The 25,395-nt window shown below is 44.7% G+C and overlaps 1 protein-coding gene across 1 annotated transcript in view; it reads right to left on the bottom strand.

Moving 5' to 3' along the window:
- HERC1 (HECT and RLD domain containing E3 ubiquitin protein ligase family member 1) overlaps positions 1-25,395 on the bottom strand; it is a 163,831-nt gene that overhangs the window by 121,788 nt on the left and 16,648 nt on the right. Inside the window, exons 18-26 of the mRNA XM_069765571.1 lie at positions 24,995-25,216; positions 24,695-24,868; positions 17,870-17,984; positions 16,267-16,387; positions 9,191-9,362; positions 7,479-7,803; positions 7,209-7,329; positions 6,902-6,950; positions 185-447 (exon numbers count right to left, since the gene is read on the bottom strand). Coding sequence (XP_069621672.1) covers positions 185-447; positions 6,902-6,950; positions 7,209-7,329; positions 7,479-7,803; positions 9,191-9,362; positions 16,267-16,387; positions 17,870-17,984; positions 24,695-24,868; positions 24,995-25,216 — 1,562 coding nt within the window. The remainder of the gene's footprint in view (positions 1-184; positions 448-6,901; positions 6,951-7,208; positions 7,330-7,478; positions 7,804-9,190; positions 9,363-16,266; positions 16,388-17,869; positions 17,985-24,694; positions 24,869-24,994; positions 25,217-25,395) is intronic.

Here is a 25,395-nt window from a genome sequence, read left to right as displayed (position 1 = left end):
CCATTAGTGCCTCCATAATATACAATACTCATGCAATATATGTATCGGATACATCATGCAAAGTGCAATTAAAATATGCAATCAGTGAGTCCTCAAAAGTCTGCTGTATTCTTGATCATCCCAAGAAAAGACTACTTTTAAAATTAAAACATTTTTATACAAAAAAAAATATATACAGTAATACCTCTGCACGGAGTTGTTGCTGTTCCATTGCAATTACGCATGCCTGGGGAGAGCTGGACATTCCTTCTTCTGGCTCTTTAAAGCCCGGAGAACTTCCTACATCTCCACTTACAAAGCTTAGCACATTGTCAATTAGTGTATGCACACCAAGAGCTTTGCTATGTTCTGCATCGGTTTCAAAGCCACAAGATAAACCACACATCCAGTCCCGATTGTGTTTCAGTCGGGCCCAAGAATCATTGGCAGGGTACTCAGATGGGGACACTGCAGGCACATGAAGATCAAAACTCAGGGGAGCATGAAGATGTACAGTTGATGTGTTTTGTTGCTTTCAAGTATAAGGATACTGAGTAAGTCTACTGTTCAAACCTTTAAGAACAATTCAGGCTCATAAAATGTAACCTACTACCACAGAAAATAATGGCAGATAAAGGAGTTTAAAAACAAATAAGGGTTACAAGTTTGGCTGTGTTCAAGCCATAGTGTGTTACATCTCGTTGAATGTACATACTCATCATCCTTATACAACATGACTCTAGTTTTTGCTGCCTGCTCAGCACAGATGCTTTCAAAGCATGTGCTTATGAAGCGGATGACATAATGGAAGCTTCATTTTTGCAGGCCAAAGCACAGCGAGTTCATACAATGATAAAATCATAACTTAAATATGAAAGGCAATAGCTAGCCCGAAGGAAGACAAATAGACAAGGATAAAAGAAGAACATGCCGTTAAGTACTTGCTTGGCGATCTTCTTTTTCCGGGGACTCAAGTAGACTAAGGGCCCGATATCAGCAGGGAAAACGACATATTTTTATAAAGGAGACACAGAGAGGAAAGGGAAACGAGGTCTAGCTTACCGCTGTTAATTTCTTATGTAGTGACAGAAATGTGGTTTATTTCTGGTCTTTCATTGCAATCTTGCCTCCCTGACAGCAAAACTTACCGGTAATGTGTTTTTACGGAACCCATAACAGCACCAAGAAGAGAGGGGATCCGCCCTTCAAGGACAGGAAACCTTCAAGATAAAAAGGTCGGCTCCTCTCTCTGCATCAGTGGATTACAGAGCATGAGAGGACCTCCGAGTTAGTGTATAGATATCTATATACATTTATATAAACTATCTTTAACCACACCCTAAGTGGTGTACTATGTACATGTACAATAACCCACCAACCAGAAGGTGATGGCTTAGTAACTGGAGGGAACATAAGGGTGCTATCATGGGTTCCGTAAAAACATATTACCGGTAAGTAATATACGTTTTCCAGTCACCCATGACAGCATCAACGAGATAATTACACAGAATTACTCAATTAGGGAGGGACCACAGCCTGTAGAACCCTCTTTCCAAACATGTGATCAGAAGAGGCAGAAATTTCCAGTCTATAGTGGTTATAAAAGGTGGAAGGTGATGACCACGTAGCTGCCTTACAGATCTGTTCTATGGACAAGTCTGCTCTTTCTGCCCAAGACGTTGCCATCGCTCTTGCAGAGTGGGTCCTCAGGTTGTCAGGGACCGGCCTTACTGCAACTTTATAGGCAAATTTGATAGCCTCCCTTATCCACCTGTATAGGGTGCCCTTTGAGACTCATTCCTTTCCTAGCGCCTTGAAAGGAGATAAACAGAGCCCTATCCTTCCACCAAGGTTTTGTTGCTAACAAATAGTGAAGAAGGCACCTCCTGACGTCTAGGGTGTGAAACTTCTTTTCCCTACTATTTTTAGGGTCAGGACAGGACAGAAGCACGGCAGAGATATCTCCTGTGACCTATGGAACTTAGATACTACTTTAAGTAGATAGGCAGGTCAGGTTTTAAGACTACTCTATCGTCCATTACCATGATAAAGGGAGGGTCTGCTGATAGAGCCTGTATATCGCTCATTCTTCGAACTGATGTCAGGGCTACTAAGAGTTTAGTCTTTAGGGAAATCAACTTTGTGAACCCTTTAGTTAAAGGCTCAAAGGTTGGTTCTGTCAAAGCATTTAAAACCAAGTTTAAGTCCCATGGCGGGGCCCTGGCTACTGGGACTGGTCTGGATCTAGAACATGTTTTAATAATCTTGACCACCCACTGATTACATGCAAGGTTATAATTATACAGAGCCCCCCCAAGGCCGAAACCTGGATTTTCAAGGTACTAACCACCAGGCCTTGATCTTGTCCCCTCTGAAGGAACTCCAGGATTTGTACTTTCCCTTCCAGAGTACACCCCATAGATGACAAGAATTTTTTCCAAGACCTACCATAAATCTTTGTAATGAATGACTTCCTTCTAGCGAGCAAAGTAGAGACAAGGTTGAAAGAAAATCCCTTGCCCTCTAGCACTGACCTCTCAAGTTCCAGGCTGTTAAGTGCAGCCCAGTCACCTGAGGATGGAATACGGGCACCTGAGCAAGAAATTCCGGGATCTCTGAAAGGACCCATGGTGCGGTGACTGACATGTTCCAAAAGAAGCAGGGCCTCTTGGGCCAAAAGAGGGCTATGAGCACTATTCTTGTCCTGTCCTGCCTGATCTTCCTGAGAACTGCTGGAATTAAACAAATTGGGGGGAAGGCATAGGCCACGGAAAAGTCCTATCTGATCCGAAAGGCATGCACTGCCTGAGGATTTTCTTTTGGATCCAGGGACCAGAACCTCTCCACTTTGCTGTTCTGCAGGGTAGCGAAAAGGTTGATCTCCGGACACCCCAACATGGACACTAACCGCCTGAATATTGAGGTCTTGAGGCACCGAAACAAGGGAATTGCTCCGGCACTCCAAAATATCAAAACTTTATTAAGGGTTCTTTTTTAAATGCGCCAGAAACACGTCAGGTGTCTCATGGTTTTAACTATGGCTTGATATGCCAAAATAAAGTTTTGATATTTGTTACCTTACGGGTTGGAGTGCCAGATCAATTCCCTTTTCCTTGTTTCGATATGGCTGTGCTCACCAGCGGGACTGGCACCCACCTGTTTTTCTAATTGGACTAATTTGGATTGCATTGGTAGCTCCCAGACCTTTCTCCTACATGTCTTGAGGGACCATTTGCCGTGTTGCAGTGGTTTGCGTCTCAAAAAATCTGCTGTTATATTATCCCTTCCTGTGATGTGAAGAGCCCGATGTTCTCCTCCACAAGGCTGAAAATCCGTTTGGTAATCTGCATTAGGGAATGATACCATGTACACCCCCCCCCCCCCCCCACCCCCCCGATGATTCAGGTATGCGACCGTGACTTGGTTGTCTGAAAGTATTTTTACGTGATGGCCTTGTAGGGATGGTAGAAGATTCTGTAATGCATTCTCTACCACCAAGAGCTCTCACATGTGTGAGAGCCTTCCTTTTCTACCGCTGATCATGTTCCGTGGACCAGATTGTTGTCCAGATTCCCTTCTCCTGCTGGAACATCCTGCAGAACATTTTTCTCTAGGAGGCTTAGTACCTCTGATCCCATTGCTACTTGCTCCGAGATGGATGCTCGTGGGGCCGTCATGATGACTGTCTGGTGGATATCTTCAGAACTCCAGCTTCAACCCTGATCTTACCAGGTTGAGAATCCAATTGCTGGAGGATATTTTCTCCCAGGCTGGAAGGAAAAAGGAGAGTCTTCCGCCCACTTGGGGTAGTGAGTAATTTGTAGGGCTTCCCATCACCCTGGGAAGGATTACCGAATAGGTACCCCTTGCCCTTCATTGGTTGATCCTCCCATCTTATGTGTCCTGTGGTCGGTCACTTTCAGCTGTATTTCTTCTTCTTCCAAAAGGACTGCCTGAAGGATGAGAAGGGAGGTTTTGGGAACCCTTTCTCATCAGCAGCTTTTTCCAAGATGTCATCCAAAGCTGAACCGAGTAAGTATTCACCTTCACAAGGGAAGGTTCCCTTTTGCTTGTACATCCCCTGGGCAACCTTTTAACCAGACTGCTCTCCGACCTGTGTTAGATAATGCGGCAGCTCTTGCGGCCAGTCTGGCTGAGTCGGCCGATGAGTCCGATAAGAAAACCGCCACCCCCTTGATTACTGGGAGCGTGGCCAAAATGGATTCTCTGGATGAATATTCCCTTAGCTGGTCTTCCAATCTACTCAGCCAGACCATAAGGGACCTTGCTGTGCAGGTTACCATGATGGCTGGCCTCAGTACCCCTGCCGATGACTCCCACGTAGCTTTAAGAAAGGTATCAACCTTTCTATTGAGGGGGTCTTTCAGGAACCCTGCATCTTCAAAGGGAAGGGATGATCTCCTTGAGGCTTTGGATATAGCGACATCCAATTTGGGCGCTTTATTCCAGGACGAGGTAGCCTCCTCCTCAAAGGGGTGCTTGCTTTTAAAGTAAGATAGCAGGGTGCCCTTCCTATCTCGTTTTTCCCAGTCTTTATCAATGAGATTTAGCAATTTCTCATTCATAGGGAAAGATCTACGTTTTTTCTGTCCAAGGTCCCAAACATTGCATCTTGCACAGACTTTTTGGCCTTCTGGTCGACCAGTCCCATTGTGGACCTCACGGCCTTAATTAAATTGTCCACCTCCTCAGGGCCGGCTCCAGGCTTTTGAGGACCCCGGGCGAAAGAGTCTCAGTGGGCCCCTCCTTTAACACATACCCCGATTCATGATCGCATATAAACACAGCCATGTAGTATATAACACTGCCCACGTAGTATATAGCAGCGCAGCCCACGTAGTATATAGCAGCGCAGCCCACGTAGTATATAGCAGCGCAGCCCACGTAGTATATAGCAGCGCAGCCCACGTAGTATATAGCAGCGCAGCCCACGTAGTATATAGCAGCGCAGCCCACGTAGTATATAGCAGCGCAGCCCACGTAGTATACAGCAGCGCAGCCCACGTAGTATACAGCAGCGCAGCCCACGTAGTATATAGCAGCGCAGCCCACGTAGTATATAGCAGCGCAGCCCACGTAGTATATAGCAGCGCAGCCCACGTAGTATATAGCAGCGTAGCCCACGTAGTATATAGCAGTGCCACTCACTCAGGCACTGGTAGGACTAGGAGCTCCTCCTGAATCTGCCTCATAACTTCAGCAGCACGGCAGAGAACGTGCTCTCTCTGCCCACAAACAATATCACACTGGCTGCCTTCTCTTAACCCCTATGTGTGCCTGCCCGGCTGCACTGACTGAGTGAGAAGATGCTTGTGTCAGAGCTGGCACATAGGGGTTAAGAGAACGCAGCCAGCAGTGACTTTGTGGGCGGAGAGAGCATATTATCTCCTGCTCTGCTCTCCCAGCTGTATCTATGACAGCATGAGTGGGCCCCCCTCTCTCCCCAGGGCCCCGGCATTTGCCCAGGTGCGCCAGGTGCTGACGCCGGCCCTGCACCTCCTCTTGGGGGAAGCAATAGCTTGCTCCCGAGTCATTTTCCGACGAGGATGATTCCACAGTATCTTGCAGAACCTCCTCGTCCAAGCATACAGTCGACGACGTGGGAGACATTTCAGCCCTATCCCTACGTGGTGTTTCCCCTGAGAGCGATTGGGATCTTAACAAGTTCTCTACTTCTGTCCCGATGACAGGTTTTAGGGTGGAGGAGAAGTCTGGGGTCTCATTTGCCACTGTGTCATTAATATATACTTGGCATAATTTTTTGGGCCAACAGAGCACAGCCTCTGTGCTTCGGTTTCCCTGTACATTTTCTAGGGGGATCCTACCAGAAAGGCAAGCGGACAGAGAGAGTGAGAGAGAGAAATTCACATTATTAAAATGACATTCTCATAGCTCACTCACCACTCAAAAGAAATTGAAGGGTACCGGAACAGGAGGCAGGATGTCGTCCGAAAGGTCTCTCCTGGTAAAGCTGTGCCGACTTGCCCTAGAATGTTTTGACCTGCGTGCCCCGCTGGAGCGTCCGGAACTCCTATCCCGATGCAGCCCCATTTGATGTCAGGGTCACTGCGGCTACTCTGGCTCCAAATGATACTGCTGTGGCAGCAGTCCCAGATGCTGCCGCTGTGCAGAGGGGTGCTGTGCATCCATCGCTGCACTGGTGCCCCTGCCTGGCCAGCGATCTACCCTTAAGTATTGTGCTGTAGGGGATCTGCTGGCCGATGCGTTCCTGCAGCTTCACCCGCCCCCAGAAGAGCTCCAGGTGAAAGGTCCCGGTCACGTCATCAGTGCGCGACTTCTGGTTTCCAGCCACACTTTGTGACCGTGATGGGATGCAAAGCTGCCAACTAACCATGAGGTGATGGCGCCACACGCTCCCGCACGACCGATGCTCCAATCGAACGACCCAGGTCCGGCAACTTGCTTTTCCTTATCTTCTTTCTTCTGCCACCATGCAGGACTGAAAGTTCCCCTGAACAGGAAACCACTGTTGTGGAGAGAGGAGCCGCCCTTTTTATCTTGAAGGTTTCCTGTCCTTGAAGGGCATATCCCCTCTCTCGTTGGTGTTGTGCTGTCATGAGTGACAGCAATAAATATCCTTTTGCTTGAGTAACACCTCGATCTGGAAATTTATATGAACTGACATATGCATTTATGTATCTAAAGTGTACCTTATTTATCAGTCGAGCACATGCATGAAAGCAGAATTGTAACAAAAGCTTTGTAATCTATTGCTGCTTTTTCTGAGATAGTGTGGATACTACAGAATAAGAATAGAAGATCTTAAACACTGGTATTTAGCATTTATCCAGTCTATTGTATACTGTGCATGACAAAACAAATCCAAAAGACATGAATATAATAAAAAACATCCATTTTAACATCACAAAAAATGTCTCACCTCGTTTTCTATGGGAAGCAAGGTCGGAGTCTGTGTTCTGTCTTCCACTCTAACAAGAGAATATGGGATGTGAGTAAATACAATTGTACAGCATAGAAAAGTCCAACTCGCTATAAATTGCAAGTTTAAAAACAAATGCAAAGTAATTTGCATACAGAATACGCATAAGGTTTTATAATTCGTAATATGGAAAGAATGGAACTGTACAGTTTTATTGCTTCCATTTACTTTTTGCAGTACAATATTACCACCAAATACAAATGCACTGCTACCTATGTGTCAAACCTCCCAACGAAAAAGCCCTTACCAAAACATATCCCTCTTCATCAGATTCAGGCTGGGAAAGGTCAGACTCGCTTCTAGATTTGATAAGTCTGTAGTTGGGATGCAACTGGACAGATCTTCTCTCTGCTGTTAAACTTTCACTCCTGGAAATATAAGCTAAAAGGTGAATAGGGAATATTAAACCTGCTACACTACAATAACACTCCTATACACTGTAGTATTAATTCATAGCTACTTAGTATATGCTGAATTGCACAATATATTAGGGTGAGCTCATGTTCCAAACTGCTACCTTGTCATAGCTGCTGTTGCTTCATGGGTGGCCACTGATGAAACTTGCTGCTGTCCATCTTCGGTCGGTGAGTCCAACTGATCAATTACAGGACTGATGCCAAGTAGAAGAAGAGTACAGCGGTGGATGACGGAATTACAAGCAGCTGTATACAGGTCCTGACCTTCAGCTAGGTGCCCACTGTCCCTTCTTCCCTGCACCAACTGCGGCTGTGGCTCTTCCTCTCTAGCACCTGGGCCAGTGGTTCCATTTGAGCCAAGGCTCATTCTGTCCCGTTCTCGGCTGCGTGCCACCTCGCGGGCTGATAGGAAACATTGAAATATTTCTGTAAGGTGCAACACAAGAGAGACAGGAGGGGAGCTTAGGACAGGAGAACAGTGAGGTCATTGACCTGGAGTGATATCACCATCACATGGGGCATGTGAAAAGTAACAGTACTTATTTCAATATGTTTAAAGTTAGGGTATAGGCACTAATCAAACTCCTGTGAAAACCTAGCTCCCCTAGAGCGAAAGAAAGTAGCACAAAAAGATACAGGCTCTTCATTATATTATGCGATCCTTCACATACAGACAAAGTTGTGTATGTACTCCACAGAAAACAGCTTATGATACAACAAGTAAGTTGGTGCAAATCGATTCAAAGCACCTGGTACATCGGCCACGTCTGCAATCCGTGGCGGTCATACCAGGTTGATTAGCCAGAATGGTGGGACATCATTGTTGCTATGTGACGCGCAAGTGACAACACGCCAGGCATCAAAATGAAGATTCGTGGATACCATTAGATAAGAGGCAGGTTCTCGGCACTCCCATCCATGGACCAAGTCCAGAGATTCGATTCACATCAACTCGAATAGCAAGATAAGTGTTTAAAACTGTATCCTCCTTCTCATCAATTACTTACCGCTCATCAGCAGAATACATCACTTTCATATATACAGAACTATTGTAACACAATGTGGGGGTCAATTAATCAAAGCTTTTACATCAATAATCTAGCGTAAAAAGCATTGATAAGTTGCATAGTTTTGTTGCACCTGGAGGCTGCTCAAATTTATGCAACTTTCTACGTTCAAATAATTTTCGCCCAGCTCCATCATAGAAAGCCGATCTTTTATGGGATGGGGGCGTGATGACCACTGCTCATCAAACTCATGATGAGTGGTGGTGTTCGTTACGCTACAATCTTACTCTAGCAGGGACGGAGGTAGGATATGTGGTGAGGCGCTGACAATGTGCACGCCACACATCCAGCACTCCCGATTCATGAAGAGAGAAGTGCCTCTTCATGAATCAGGAGGGTCTTAACTCCAGCACATCCCCTCATCAAGTATGCTGCGAACAACCCTGGTCTTATTGAATGGGGCCCTTTGTTTTGTGTATGACAAAGCCACCACAGCTCTATACCTGAATCATAATAGGTGGGTCTGTCAGCTTTGGAAGGTTTCCAGAAATAGTCTGGGTCCTATTGTGTGCGGTGAGCCATATTATTGCAGTGCTCACACTATCAGCATGACCGGTTTGTTATGATGCAGCTAATATCTGCTACTTATGATAAAGCATACGCATCATCTGTTGGCAAGAAATAATATTTTTAGTCTAATAATTACTTGTTTGACTTTGTATATGTAAATTTGTCTACTATAATGTGTGTGCATTTTATGTTTTGGTAAAAATAAAAAAAATACATTGCTATGAAAAGATACTAACTGCCAGCAGTAAGATGCTCATGATCACGGTCTTCCTCCTCTTCTTCCTGTTCAGGGTGTCCCTCTTCTCTTTCTCTTTCTGCTTGTTCCTCCAGTTCAGCCTCTTCATCTATCGTCCTAGTGAATGAGTTCTCTTGGGAGCCTAAATCAGCAGATTCCTGATTCTCTGATACCTGACAAAAGAACACAGAAAACAATCCAATACACTCCACTGCCATCTCCAAACTGCAAAGTAGTAGTATATAATTTGCTAAATTATTTTAGGATAAACAGAAACTGGGACACATTTACTCCTTGGTGGTTTCTCAACACTCTGTAGGGCTCTCAAATTCAACCAGCAGGTGAATATGGAGAATTGTGCATCACATTTACTCCCAATCCTTTATCTCCACGCTGAATCAAAAAGTCACAAATAAACCTAAGTTTGTTTTTCCGAACACTGCATAGACACCTTCCAGTCATATTTATTTTCACAAGAAACAACTGGAAAGGACATTACAGTCTCTATAGAGGTTATTATTTTTCCTAGAAAGATTAAGCTGCCCATTTACCAGTGCACTGATTGTCAGATTAGTAGAAAAGGCATAAACAAAATAGTTATACCTCAGGAACCCAAGGATACAATAAAAAAAAAAGAAAAAAAAAAAGTTACATTTGGCCTGAGGGACTGGAGAATAATTAGTCATGTTTGATAGCTTTAAAGAATACCTATTATCTGTCTGGTGTGGCCCTTTTTATACATTTTAGAATTTTAAAAAAGGGACCATCGAACAAAATTGGGGTCCAAACTTCAGAATGCGAGATGCCAGCATGCAGAATGAGAGGTCCTCACTGGCAAAGTGCAAGATCTTGAGTCTTTTAACAATATCTTGTACTTTTACTTTTAACTAAAGCAGTGCTGCCACATTACGCGCCCAGCAATTCGCTCAGTAACTACGGTGCACGTAACGTGGAAGCACTGTTCTAGTAAGATGTGCAAGATCTCACAATAACAGCAGAAATCTCACGTTTGCCAGTGAGGGAGGCGCAGATGGATCTCCCAACCAGGATGTTCAAATTGAACCAGGTCTCACTTCCTCCAGATGTATGTGATTTGTCCGTAGAAGGAGAGTAAAGCCAGCGCTGATTGGCCGCAGAGATTGTGTGACATAATGTCATGCGATCCCCAGGAGAGCCAGCGCTGATACTGCTGAAATGGTGCCAGCACCGTAGGCGAGTGTAGGTGTTATTATTTTAACCCCTTCAAGACCCAGCCTATTTTGACCTTAAAGACCTTGCCGTTTTTTGCAATTCTGACCAGTGTCCCTTTATGAGGTAATAACTCAGGAACGCTTCAACGGATCCTAGCGGTTCTGAGATTGTTTTTTCGTGACATATTGGGCTTCATGTTAGTGGTAAATTTAGGTCAATAAATTCTGCATTTATTTGTGATAAACACGGAAATTTGGCGAAAATTTTGAAAATTTCGCAATTTTCACATTTTGAATTTTTATTCTGTTAAACCAGAGAGATATGTGACACAAAATAGTTAATAAATAACATTTCCCACATGTTTACTTTACATCAGCACAATTTTGGAAACAAAATTTTTTTTTGTTAGGAAGTTATAAGGGTTAAAATTCGACCAGCGATTTGTCATTTTTACAACGAAATTTACAAAACCATTTTTTTTAGGGACCACCTCACATTTGAAGTCAGTTTGAGGGGTCTATATGGCTGAAAATACCCAAAAGTGACACCATTCTAAAAACTGCACCCCTCAAGGTACTCAAAACCACATTCAAGAAGTTTATTAACCCTTCAGGTGCTTCACAGCAGCAGAAGCAACATGGAAGGAAAAAATGAACATTTAACTTTTTAGTCACAAAAATTATCTTTTAGCAACAATTTTTTTATTTTCCCAATGGTAAAAGGAGAAACTGAACCACGAAAGTTGTTGTCCAATTTGTCCTGAGTACGCTGATACCTCATATGTGGGGGTAAACCACTGTTTTGGCGCATGGCAGGGCTTGGAAGGGAAGGAGCGCCATTTGACTTTTTGAATCAAAAATTGGCTCCACTCTTTAGCGGACACCATGTCACGTTTGGAGAGCCCCCGTGTGCCTAAAAATTGGAGCTCCCCCACAAGTGACCCCATTTTGGAAACTAGACGCCCCAAGGAACTTATCTAGATGCATAGTGAGCACTTTGAACCCCCAGGTGCTTCACAAATTGATCCGTAAAAATGAAAAAGTACTTTTTTTTCACAAAAAAATTCTTTTAGCCTCAATTTTTTCATTTTCACATGGGCAACAGGATAAAATGGATCCTAAAATGTGTTGGGCAATTTCTCCTGAGTACACCAATACCTCACATGTGGAGGTAAACCACTGTTTGGGCACATGGTAAGGCTCGGAAGGGAAGGAGCGCCATTTGACTTTTTGAATGAAAAATTATTTCCATCGTTAGCGGACACCATGTCGCGTTTGGATAGCTCCTGTGTGCCTAAACATTGGCGCTCCCCCACAAGTGACCCCATTTTGGAAACTAGACCCCCCAAGGAACTAATTTAGATGCCTAGTGAGCACTTTAAACCCTCAGGTGCTTCACAAATTGATCTGTAAAAATGAAAAAGTAATTTTTTTTCACAAAAAAATTCTTTTCGCCTCAATTTTTTCATTTTCACATGGGCAGTAGGATAAAATGGATCATAAAATTTGTTGGGCAATTTCTCCCGAGTACGCCGATACCTCATATGTGGGGGTAAACCACTGTTTGGGCACTCGGCAGGGCTCGGAAGAGAAGGCGCGCCATTTGACTTTTTGAATGGAAAATTAGCTCCAATTGTTAGCGGACACCATGTCGCGTTTGGAGAGCCCCTGTGTGCCTAAACATTGGAGCTCCCGCACAAGTGACCCCATTTTGGAAACTAGACCCCCCAAGGAACTTATCTAGATGCATATTGAGCACTTTAAACCCCCAGGTGCTTCACAGAAGTTTATAACGCAGAGCCATGAAAATAAAAAATAATTTTTCTTTCCTCAAAAATGATTTTTTAGCCTGGAATTTCCTATTTTGCCAAGGATAATAGGAGAAATTGGACCCCAAATATTGTTGTCCAGTTTGTCCTGAGTACGCTGATACCCCATATGTGGGGGTAAACCACTGTTTGGGCGCACGGCAGGGCTCGGAAGGGATGGCACGCCATTTGGCTTTTTAAATGGAAAATTAGCTCCAATCATTAGCGGACACCATGTCACGTTTGGAGAGCCCCTGTGTGCCTAAACATTGGAGATCCCCCAGAAATGACACCATTTTAGAAACTAGACCCCCAAAGGAACTAATCTAGATGTGTGGTGAGGACTTTGAACCCCCAAGTGCTTCACAAAAGTTTATAACGCAGAGCCATGAAAATAAAAAAAAAAATTATTTTCTCAAAAATGATCTTTTAGCCTGCAATTTTTTATTTTCCCAAGGGTAACAGGAGAAATTTGACCCCAAAAGTTGTTGTCCAGTTTCTCCTGAGTACGCTGATACCCCATATGTGGGGATAAATCACTGTTTGGGCACATGCCGGGGCTCGGAAGTGAAGTAGTGACGTTTTGAAATGCAGACTTTGATGGAATGCTCTGTGGGCGTCACGTTGCGTTTGCAGAGCCCCTGATGTGGCTTAACAGTAGAAACCCCCCACAAGTGACCCCATTTTGGAAACTAGACCCCCAAAGGAACTTATCTAGATGTGTGGTGAGCACTTTGAACCCCCAAGTGCTTCATAGAAGTTTATAATGCAGAGCCGTGAAAATAATAAATACGTTTTCTTTCCTCAAAAATAATTATTTAGCCCAGAATTTTTTAATTTTCCCAAGGGTAACAGGAGAAATTTGACCCCAATATTTGTTGTCCAGTTTCTCCTGAGTACGGTGATACCCCATATGTGGGGGTAAACTACTGTTTGGGCACATGCCGGGGCTTGGAATTGAAGTAGTGACGTTTTGAAATGCAGACTTTGATGGAATGCTCTGCGGGCGTCACGTTGCGTTTGCAGAGCCCCTGATGTGCCTAAACAGTAGAAACCCCCCACAAGTGACCCCATTTTAGAAACTAGACCCCCCAAGGAACTTATCTAGATATGTGGTGAGCACTTTGAACCCCCAAGTGCTTCACAGACGTTTACAACGCAGAGCCGTGAAAATAAAAAATCATTTTTCTTTCCTCAAAAATTATGTTTTAGCAAGCATTTTTTTAGATTCACAAGGGTAACAGGAGAAATTGGACCCCAGTAATTGTTGCGCAGTTTGTCCTGAGTATGCTGGTACCCCATATGTGGGGGTAAACCACGGAAGTGAGGGAGCACCATTTGACTTTTTGAATACGAGATTGGCTGGAATCAATGGTGGCGCCATGTTGCGTTTGGAGACCCCTGATGTGCCTAAACAGTGGTAACCCCTCAATTCTAACTCCAACACTAACCCCAACACACCCCTAACCCTAATCCCAACTGTAGCCATAATCCTAATCACAACCCTAACCCCAACACACCCCTAACCACAACACTAACCCCAACACACCCCTAACCCTAACCACAACCCTAATTCCAACCCTAACCCTAAGGCTATGTGCCCACGTTGCGGATTCGTGTGAGATATTTCCGCACCATTTTTGAAAAATCCGCGGGTAAAAGGCACTGTGTTTTACCTGCGGATTTTCCGCGGATTTCCAGTGTTTTTTGTGCGGATTTCACCTGCGGATTCCTATTGAGGAACAGGTGTAAAACGCTGCGGAATCCGCACAAAGAATTGACATGCTGCGGAAAATACAACGCAGCGTTCCCGCGCGGTATTTTCCGCACCATGGGCACAGCGGATTTGGTTTTTCATATGTTTACATGGTACTGTAAACCTGATGGAACACTGCTGGGAATCCGCAGCCAAATCCGCACCGTGTGCACATAGCCTAATTCTAAAGGTATGTGCACACGCTGCGGATCCGCAGCAGTTTCCCATGAGTGTACAGTTCAATGTAAACCTATGGGAAACAAAAATCGCTGTACACATGCTGCGGAAAAACTGCACGGAAACGCAGCGGTTTACATTCCGCAGCATGTCACTTCTTTGTGCGGATTCCGCAGCGGTTTTACAACTGCTCCAATAGAAAATCGCAATTGTAAAACCGCAGTGAAATGCGCAGAAAAAAACGCGGTAAATCCGCCATAAATCCGCAGCAGTTTAGCACTGCGGATTTATCAAATCCGCAGCGGAAAAATCCGCAGAGGACCAGAATACGTGTGCACATTCCTAACCCTAACCCTAGCCCTAACCCTAGCCCTAACCCTAGCCCTAACCCTAACCCTAACCCTACCCCTAACCCTACCCCTAACCCTATTCTAACATTAGTGGAAAAAAAAAAATTTCTTTATTTTTTTATTGTCCCTACCTATGGGGGTGACAAAGGGGGGGGGGTCATTTATTATTTTTTTTATTTTGATCACTGAGATAGATTATATCTCAGTGATCAAAATGCACTTTGGAACGAATCTGCCGGCCGGCAGATTCGGCGGGCGCATAGGCACCGACTTTCATGACGCCTACGTGGCGTCAAAGGTCGGGAAGGGGTTAAAGGTGGAAACATAGGGATTGAAAAGGGGCTGTTCAAGTAATGAACAACCCCTTTAATAGCAGATGTATTCAATTATTTAGGTATATAATTGCACAGATTTAGAACATACATTCAACGGCACGCTTTACACAGGCATATCAAACTTAAAGGGAATCTAAGAATTATCAACACTCCTAAGCAGTCTATATGGACATGCAGGTCAGAAAAAGTTGAATAAAACGGTACCTTGATATCTGTGAGCTGATGCCTTAATCCAGCGAAATCTACATTTTTCTAAATATGTAAATGAGGTGTTAAGACCAGGACATAGATCTCACCGAGAGTCTGCCTCTGACGGTATGTACTAATACTCCCTGAATTACATCGACCAATCAAAAGCAGGCAACAACATACAGGGTAAAAAAAGAACACACCCCTGTATAGCTTAGAACAGGTTTCTTAGTGAGAGACATGTAATGACAGATTGTCTGCTCTCTCTGCAGAGCTGTGTGTGATTACAAAGTGTCGGGAGTAGCGCTCACCTAAGAGTGATTACTAACACTACTTCTTCAGGTTTTACCACAGCAGCCAGTGTGGGGATAGGGTCAACACAGCTAATATTTGTCCCAATATAAACACTTCTATCAGCTCTCTATTAATAGTGTTGTCAGCCCTGCTGAGCTGCCTCTTCCCCTGCAATGGCTGCAGTGTCGAAAGCTAAAGGTGAATGTATCACACTTGTATCTGTTGTACACCAGCCACTTAGTAATCACACACAGCTCTGCATTAAGATCAGTGAAAGGAGACTGTCATTACATGTCTCGCACACAAGAAAGCCTGCTGTAAGCAATTGTGGGAGTGTGTTGTTCTTTCCCCTGCATGTTGTTGCTTCCTTAGGATTACTCAACGCCATAGAGAGGAAGAAGTACACGCCCCAAATGTAGATTACAAGGAAGACCTTTGTCTTCCCCAGATATTAACAGCGTGTTTACATAGTAAGAAAAAGTTGGATTTCTCTGAAATAATACATCAGATTGCAGATATCAAAGTATCATTTTATTCAACTCATATAGACGGCTTAAGAGGGTTCATTCTTGTGACATATTCCTTTTAAATGCTCAATGTCTTCAAGACAAGTGTTCAGTATTAAAACAGCTAGATCAACTGCTGCTGCTACTGGAAAAACTGTAAAAATCACATGGCAGGTTTGTTACAACTGTTCCATTCATCTGAATCCATGTGCCACAGGTGAGATGTCACTCATGTACATGGCGGGGAATAATAAACTAGCTGTGATTTGTCCCACCCTGGATGCACTTGTAACAAAGTTGATGAAATGTCCATCTGTGGCTTTAAAGGTATATGTGGATTTGTCTATACTATCCTATCTAGCAATATAATGTTAACTAACGCACCAACAAGTTTCCTAAATAACTAAAATACCTAATAACTCCCAAACAATATAAAAAAGCAATTTAGGCAAGTTCTGACAAAAGGACATACCCATCTCTCTCTGGATGAGGAGCGAGTTTGGATGAGTTCCATGTTCTTACAGGCAAGCAAGCGACTCCTGACCTTGTACACACATCGAAATACCTCCGCTAGAGATTTCCCTGGCTGGTACCTAAGTAAATGGAATAGAAGAATTCAGATAATTAGAACTACTAAAAAAATCTTCTTAGAGCAAGACATTGCACATGGGGATACAATTTAAATAATTTCTCAAAATGGTAAATAACTTTATTAATTTACATTATCTTGATCTTATAAATCATCTAATGTATTCAATTTTCATTTTCCTAAAATCCTGAATGGCTAATTTGCCTGGTTACGCAGTGATACAAGTGTGATGGTTGTGCCATTATATAACTAGGTAAACCTATGATTCACATATCTGGGTGGCACATGAGCATTTTCAAATTACTCATTAGTGACGAGCGAGTATACTCGTTGCTCGGGTGGTCTCCGAGTATTGCTCAGAGATTTTATTTTCATCGCCTCAGCTGCATGATTTACGGCTGCTAGCCAGACTGAGTACATGTGGGGGTTGCCTGGTTGCTAGGGAATCCCCTCATGTATGCAAGCTGTCTATCAGCTGTAAATCATGCAGCTGCGGCAACAAAAACTAAATCTCCGAGCACTAACAAATACTCAGAGACCACCCAAGCAACGAGTATACTCGCTCAGAACTACTCATTAACAATTACTTGATTTTTAGGGAAACTGCTCTTTCACCAAGTGACTGCTTGTTTAACAGTCCCATCACTGTAGGGGTTAATAGCCGTGCAGTTTTCATCTATCTCCTTGCCATTTCGGCCTACCGTAAGGGCTCATTCAGACATTAGTGATTTCTCTTCCATGCACAAAAAATTATTTTCATCCATGTTTTTGATCAGATTTTTATCTGATATGAATTTGGTCAATGTGTCAGTTTTTACCATCATCGTTTCCTCATTTTTTTTCAAGCGCAGTAAAAAACAAAAAAAAACAAAAGCCCTGACGGAGTCTTAGTGGAAAACCACATGCATGGCATCCAAGTGCTGTTCAAAGATTTTTCTCAGACCCGTAGATTGGAGAGTTTGATCTGTGACTTGTATTGAACACGGACATGTCTCCATGTTTCTGTGCGATCATGTGAGCAACCCCATAGAACTCATGGCCATTATAGTCTTTCTGGAAAAAACACTTCTACAACTCGAACACGAAAAAACTGACACCTGAATGAGCCTTGAAGAAGCTTTGTCCACCACATTTTGTTTGCTTGGTGCTTATCCTGGAAAAGCCCCCTTATGTGACAAGCATATATCCATTTGACCCTAGTTACCTAATGGAGGCCATCCTCTGGCCTCCTTTGAGATGGTATATGTCAGAATAGTGATTTTTCTTTACTGTATAGAACAGCATAAGCCAACTGCGCGATTTTTCCCATAAGCATTCTAAAAAATACTGCATAGTATACTTTAACATGAGAGCCCATGGGAGAAGCGCGACACTATTCCTATGTAGTTCCATTTGGAGGATTTTATCTCCAACGCACACTGCTAATAGTGTGTATGCACCCTTAGAGAATTTCTGAATAGTTATCATACAGAACACAAACACTGACCTGCTTTCCCCAGATGCTTGTGACAAAAGCCCTGTATGCTTCAGAAGTGCAGCAAGAACAAACCGTGAAACTGTGTCCAGCAGCGACTCATTACTAACTGCAGCACTGTCCCAGTCTGGCATGAAGAAACAAAATGTCACTTTCATTATTTATTCACCGATGGATAATTAGTAGGGTTGAGCGACTTTTACTTTTTCAGGATCGAGTCGGGTTTCGCGAAACCCGACTTTGTCAAAAGTCGGGTCGGGTGAAATCGGCCGATCATTGCGAAAAGTCGGGGGGCCGACTGAAACACGAAACCCAATGCAAGTCAATGGGGAATAAAAGTCGGCAGTGAGTGGAGGACAGAAAAACACCTACAGAGCCCATTTTAATGTCAAAATCATCAATTCTTGTTACTTAAGCTTGTCAATCTTAATTAACCTTATAATAATAGTTAGGTATTGAAAATTGGGGGTCATTTTGTTAAAGTTGTGGGGTTTGGCTCAATTTTTTCTTGGGCCCAGGAAATGTGGAATACGTCACGGCGGTGGAGCAGGGAGAGGTAAGTATTTCAACTTTGCAAGTGCTGTGATCCTGAGCAAGCAGGGGGGCACACTCGTTCGCATTGCCACTGGCACAGGGCCCCTCAAATTACGGCGTTGTGTGTTGACGGCGGGGGCGCCTCCCACCGGCAGAGACACTTTCGCGTACTATGAGGGGCCCTGTGCCAGTGACGTCGCCAACGAGTATGCCCCCCCCACCTGTTGAAGGAACCTGCACTTTCATCTGCACCTTCCTCTTTGTCCCCATGTAAGGTGGTATAGTATGCGGGAAGGGGAACCTGAGTTTCAGCAGGGTCAGATTCAGGCTGTGTAGAGTGCAAGGGGAATGTAGTGGTCTGTGTCAATGTACCAGCAGACTCATCTATCACTGGCTGGGCAATGGGCAGGAATGAGGAGGAAACACAGATATAGGCCCAAAATAAAAAAAAGTAGGCTAAAAGCTGTTAAAAATTGGTAACAGGAGTAAACAGGCAGCATTGGTTTGTTCAGTGGAGGAGAACAACAATCAGCGGCAGACACCGTTAGTAGGCCCAACCAAACAAGTAGGCCAAATGCAGTTTCATATTCTAAATATAGGCCGAAAGCCTGAAGATTGAAGCTCAGCTTTGTGTAGTAGAGGAAAACAAGAGGCAGCAGCAGACAATGTTACTAGGCCCAAACCAAGAACTAGGCCAAATGTAGTTTCATATTGTTGTTACAGGCCGAAAGCCTGAAGCTTCAAGCTCAGCTTTGTTTAGTAGAGGAAAACAAGAGGCGGCAGCAGACAATGTTACTAGGCCCAACCCAACAAGTAGGCCAAATGCAGTTTAATATAAAAAATATTTAAACGAAAGCCTGAAGATTGAAGCGCAAGAAAAATAAACCAGGAGAACACCAAGGAGCGGCAGACACCGTTAGTAGGCCCCAACCCAACAAGTAGGGCAAATGCAGTTTAATATTTGAAACGGGATAACAGTTGAAGTTCAGCTTTGTTCAGTGAAGGAAAAAAAAGATGCAGCGGCAGACACCGTTATTACGTCCAAATAATAAAGACAGTGGTAGTAGGCGCAAAGTATTAAATGGAGTCCAGGGCCCCTGTATATTTTAACTATCATCTATCATTTCAAATAAGTCGTATTGGCAGTGCCATTTCAGGTTTTACCCGCACAGACTACACAGTGGTGGAGCTAGGAGAGGTAGTATTGCAAGTGGTAGAGCACAGTTCAATCTGGGGGGGGGGGGGGGGGGGGGGACACTCTCTCGTGGGCGGCGGTACTGGCACAGGGCCCCTCATATTACGACGGTGTAATATGAGTTGTGGTTCAGTGTCTCCCCCCCCAAAAATGAGGAAGTCTGGTGGAAGAGGCCGTGGGCGGGGGTTGCCAGCTGGTACTGATGGTGCTGGTGGTGTTGCATCTCGTGGTAGTGGCAAAAGCACAGTAGCACCTAAGGCTGGAGGTGTTCAGCCTGCGTCATCGTCTGGCTACACAAGGCCTCGAAGGCTCCCTTACCTGGGAGTAGGAAAACAGCTTTTAAAGCCGGAGAAGCAGGAAAAAGTGTTGTCTTTCCTTGCTGACTCACCCTCTAGCTCTTTCGCCTCCTCTTCCCAAAGTTCTAAATGTAAGAGCAGCCAGTCGTCAGTGGATGCTCCCGGTCAGGAAAAAGACGTTTCCTTGTGTCCTTCTCCCAAACCAAAAGTGAAGGATGCAGCAGGTGACACTACAGGTTACTCCATGAAGCCCTTTACACATACCGTGCCTGGGTTCGAAAGGGAAATTGTACACTGCCAATTACAAGAAGAATAGGACATGGAGTGCACTGATGCAAAGCCACAGCTAGATTGTGATGCTGTTCCATTGACTGTGATCACTACATTGCCCTCGCAGTTTACTGAGCCAGAATGTGACCCTGATGAGACTATGGTGCCCTGTCCCGAACGCTATAGCACCTTACATGGTGACACTGAGGAAGGTGCACATGACATTGAGGAGGAGGTGATAGATGACCCAATTGTTGACCCAGATTGGCAGCCACTGGGGGAAGAGGGTGCCGCTGCCACTAGCTCAGAAGCTAGGATGATCCGCATCAGCCATCTACATTGCAACAGCTGTCATCTGGCAGGTCCGTATCAGGCCAAAAATGTTTGCGAAAAACAAAAACAGTGTTAGGATAGCGTGGTCATTCGGTGAAAGTAGCACAGCGCACAATGCCTGAAAAGGTTTTCGATAGTAGGAAGAGTGTAGCGTAGCAATTTTTTCACCAAGATCAGAATGATCAGTCAAAAGTTATCTGTAAGAAATGCTCCAAGACCTTTAGCAGAGAGAAGAATCTTCAAAATTTAAATACAACGTGCATGCTTAGACATTTAACCACCATGCACTTGCAAGCCTGGACTAACTACAAAACGTCCCGTACCGTTGGTTCACCTGCTCGGAGTGAAGGTAGTCAGCAATGCTACATTGCTTCCCTCACTGTAAGCCCACCGGTTAGGACACCACCAGCAGCAAATGTGGAGGTATCTTCGTAAGGCCAAAGCAGTCAGGGAATCACAAGGTTATTGGTAGGAAAGACTATGTTGGGCAACAACAAGAATACCATAACAAACTCTCTCTCAATCCGCCATGTCCACCACCACCGCTAGTTCCGCCATATGCAGCTCTCCAGTCCAGCTCACCCTACAAGAGACTCTCGTTAGGAAAAGAAAGTACTCATCCTCTCATCCACGTACACAGGATTTGAATGCCCACATTGCTATACTAATCTCATTACAGATGATGCCCTACCGTTTGGTTGAAAGCAAAGCTTTCAAAGACCTGATGGCCCACGCAGTACCACGCTATGACCTACCCAGTCGACATTTCTTTGCGAGAAAAGCCATCCCAGCCCTCCACCAGCATGTCAAAGACCGCATTGTCCATGCCTTGAGGCAATCAGTCAGTGGAAAGGTGCACCTCACAACAGATGCATGGACCAGTAGGCATGGCCGGGGACGTTACGTATCCATCACGGCGCACTGGGTTAATGTGTAGGATGCAGGGTCCACAGGGGGCAGCCATAGTGAGACAGTTCAGCCTATCCCGCAGTCTCAGGAAAAAGTTGGCATACGGCGTTCGCAACTCCTCCTCCTCCTCCAGAAGCGAAAGCTCGTGCACAGAGCGCAGTCGCCCTACCACTCCATCCGCAGCTGCCAGTGTTGCACACGGGGTGTCCCATTATCGAACAGCTAGTGGTAAGCGTCAGCAGGCTGTGTTGCAAATGAAGTGTTTGGGCGACAACAGACACACCGTGAAAGTACTGGTGGCGTACTTGCAGCAACAAACGCAGTCATGGCTGGGCAGTGTACATCTTGAGGCAGGCAAGGTATTCAGTGATAACGGAAGGAATTTTATGGCTGCCATAGCCCTTTCAGAACTGAAACACATACCTTGCCTGGCTCACACCTTTAACCTGGTGGTGCAGGGCTTCCTCAAAAATTATCCAAAGTTACCAGCCCTGCTCCTGAAGGTGCGAAGACTTTGCTCGCACATCCGCCGGGTGCCCATACACTCCAGCAGTATGCTGAACCATCAGCGATCGCTGAATCTTCCCCAGCACCGCCTAATAATCGACGTTGCAACAAGGTGGAACTCCACACTGCACATGATTCAGAGGCTGTGCGAACAGAGGCGTGCTGTTATAAATTTGTGGGAGGATACACGGGCAGGCACTTGGATGGCAGACATGGAGTTGTCTGGTGTGCAGTGGTCGACACCATCATAAGCATTAACATCCCACTTATGCGTCTGCTGATGCAAAGTTTGACGCACATTAAGGAGCAGGCGTCTGCAGCCGAGGAGGAGGGAAGCCTTGATGACAGTCAGCCATTGTCTGCTCAGGGAACTGTACAGGATGAATTGGCGGACGAAGAGGATGAGGAGGAGGATGATGGGGATGAATATGTATGGGAGGAGGATGATTCTCAGGTGGCAATAGAAACTGGTGGCATTGCAAGGTCTGGTACAGGTTTATTGCGGGACACTTGTGATGTTGATTTGCAAGAAAGTGGGCCTCAACCCAGCAGAAACAGTTAATTCACACCTGGAACATTGGCCCACATGGCTGAGTATGCCTTGCGTATCCTAAAAAGGGACCCCCGCATTTTTAAAATGATGACCGATGACGACAACCGGTTGGCCTGCCTCCTGGATACAAGATATAAAGGAAAACTGCAAAATATCATGCCACATGAGAACCTAGGTCAAATATTGGCTACCAAACAAGCAACTCTTGTAGACAGTTTGGTTCAGGCATTCCCAGCACACAGCGCCGGAGGGCAACATGGCAGAGGTGTAGAAATCCGAAGTGGCGTTGGACAGAGGGGTCTTACGACAAGGTTGTGGAATGATTTCGCAATGACCGCTGACACGACAGGGACAGCTGCATCGATTCAAAGTGACAGGAGACAGCATTTGTGCAGTATGGTTACAAACTACTTTTCCGCCCTTATCGATGTTCTCCCTCTCAGGTCATTCACCTTTGATTACTGGGCGTCTAAACTAGACACCTGGCCTGAATTGCCAGAATATGGATTACAGAACCTCGATTGCCCTGCTGTCAGTGTGCTTTCAGAAAGAGTGTTCAGTGCTGCTGGTTCAATACTGACCGAAAAAAGAACACGTCTGGCTACCAAAAATGTTGATGATCTAACCTTCATTTAAATTAACCAATCATGGATTTCACATTCTTTTGCCCCACCTTCCCCTGCTGACACATAGCTTGCCTGAAAGATGACTTGCTTTTGGGGGGAGACACAGAACCTCAACTCTGGCCCTGTGGTATAACACAACACTATGAACGTGGAAGAAAGTGTCTGCCTGATATACGACGCACTAGCAGTACAGCTGAATATACACTGTGTGAGAATTTGAATCTCCATTTTTTTGGGGGGAGACACTGAACCCTAACTCTGGCCCAGTGGTATAACAGTAAACTATGAACGTGGCAGAAAGTGGCTGCCTGATATATATGACACACTAGCAGTACAGCAGAATATATATACACTGTGTGCGAATTTTAATCTCCCTTTTTTTTGGGGGGAGACACAGAAGCACAACTCTGGCCCAGTGGTATAACAGTAAACTATGAACGTGGCAGAAAGTGGCTGCCTGATATATACGACACACTAGCAGTACAGCAGAATATACACTGTTTGCGAATTTTAATCTCCTTTTTTTGGGGGGAGAGACACAGAACCACAACTCTGGCCCAGTGGTATAACACAACACTATGAACGTGCCAGAAAGTGGCTGGAATTATTATTTAAAAAAAAAAAAAAAACAAGCTCCCTACAATGAGCTCAGGACAAGTATGGCAGCAATAAAAAGGACTGCTTAACACAAAAATGTGGACAAATAAACAAGATGGGTAACTGTGCAGAAAGGAGCAACAGGAATTTTGCTTTAAAAAAAGCAGTTGGTTTGCACAGCACCGTGCACACAGCTATGCAGCTGCTGCACTAAAATACGACCTCCACTGTCCCTGCACAAAAAGGTGGTGTGGGACAGTGAAAACCAGCACAAGCGGTTTGGGGGTTTATATTTCCTCCCTAACTCTGTCCCTGCTTCTGACTAACTGCAGCAACACCTCTCCCTATGCTCAGATCGGCAGAAGTAAGATGGCGGTCGGCGTGCACTCCCCTTTATACCCCCTGTGACGCCAGACAGCAAGCCAATCACTGCCATGCCCTTCTCAAGGATGGTGGGGACCGAGACCTATGTCATCACGCTGCCCACACTCTGCGTCCTCCTTCATTGGATGAAAAACGGCGGTGACAGCGTCATATGAAACGCGACTTTGGCGCTCTGATCGTGTACCGCATGGCCGATCCCACTGTAGGATCGGTTCGGGTTTCATGAAACCCGACTTTGCCTAAAAGTCGGCGATTTATGAAAATGACCGATCCGTTTCGCTCTACCCTAATAACTAGGTCTTAAGTTGCATTTACAGTAGCAGATTATCATAAAGAAGCATTCCTAGGAAACGCTTGTTCATCAGGTGTAATGATTTTAAATTTCCTTAGAACAATAACTTTTCAGCAGCAGTAAACAAGACATGTGCTGCCAACAACGGCAGTCTATGAGCACAGAAAGATCTGTTCGTGATCATTCTATGGCAATCAGAAGCGTGGTTGACCTTTCTAAAACATGCTATTAAACAGCCACCAACTAGCACACATGTAGATGGACAGCAGTGGTTTGACATGGACCCCATCAGTCAGCATAAGTGAGCCCTTAGGCGCAATCTGTACTTGAAATTCACATACCTTTACTGATCGCATAATCCTGCATACTCATCCACAAGCTACGAGCGGGCTCCTTCGTGGATCCAACTGCTAAATCAACCAAAATTGAAACGTCCGGTCTTAACTTGTAATCAAAGGTTTTTGGCTCTTCATTGGCAGACAACGCCACTTCCAGCAACGCACTCATGCATTTGTCTACGAAAGAGAAAAATATAAACTACAATACGAGCATACATAAAATCAATGCTAATTTTCAGGTCCTTAACCTTCTAATTCATTGTTATACATTTTTTCTGCCCATGTACTAAGCCTTTTACTTACCCAACTGAGGAACATCCATCTCAATACCATTTCCAAACAGAGGCGTCTTTAACCAGTAAGCAGCGTCCTGCTCCTCTTGAGATGTGGGGGATCCTTGCAGCATCCCACCTAAGCAACGACCAATTAGCAATGTAACTGTTCTCTCCAAGTCTACAAGCCAGACCCAACACTGAGCTGGTGCAGGCAGTAAAACGCCTGCTGGGTCAACTTGTTCTGGTCCGCCTGCGTGTAATAAGAACACGTGGAATTAGTCATGTGAATCAAGTATCGGGTACACTGCTACTAACATAGTACTGCTGTATATTGTCATACTATTGCTTGATACTTAATATCGAGCCACATATTTCCAGTCTAACACAATAATGTTAATAAAATTTGTGTATGTCAGAAAAGGAGCAATG

Source organism: Ranitomeya imitator, chromosome 4 (assembly GCF_032444005.1).
Source record: "Ranitomeya imitator isolate aRanImi1 chromosome 4, aRanImi1.pri, whole genome shotgun sequence".
NCBI classification, from domain to species: domain Eukaryota; kingdom Metazoa; phylum Chordata; class Amphibia; order Anura; family Dendrobatidae; genus Ranitomeya; species Ranitomeya imitator.
Note: the sequence above shows the minus strand (reverse complement) of the source record. Positions and strands in the feature narration are given on the sequence as shown.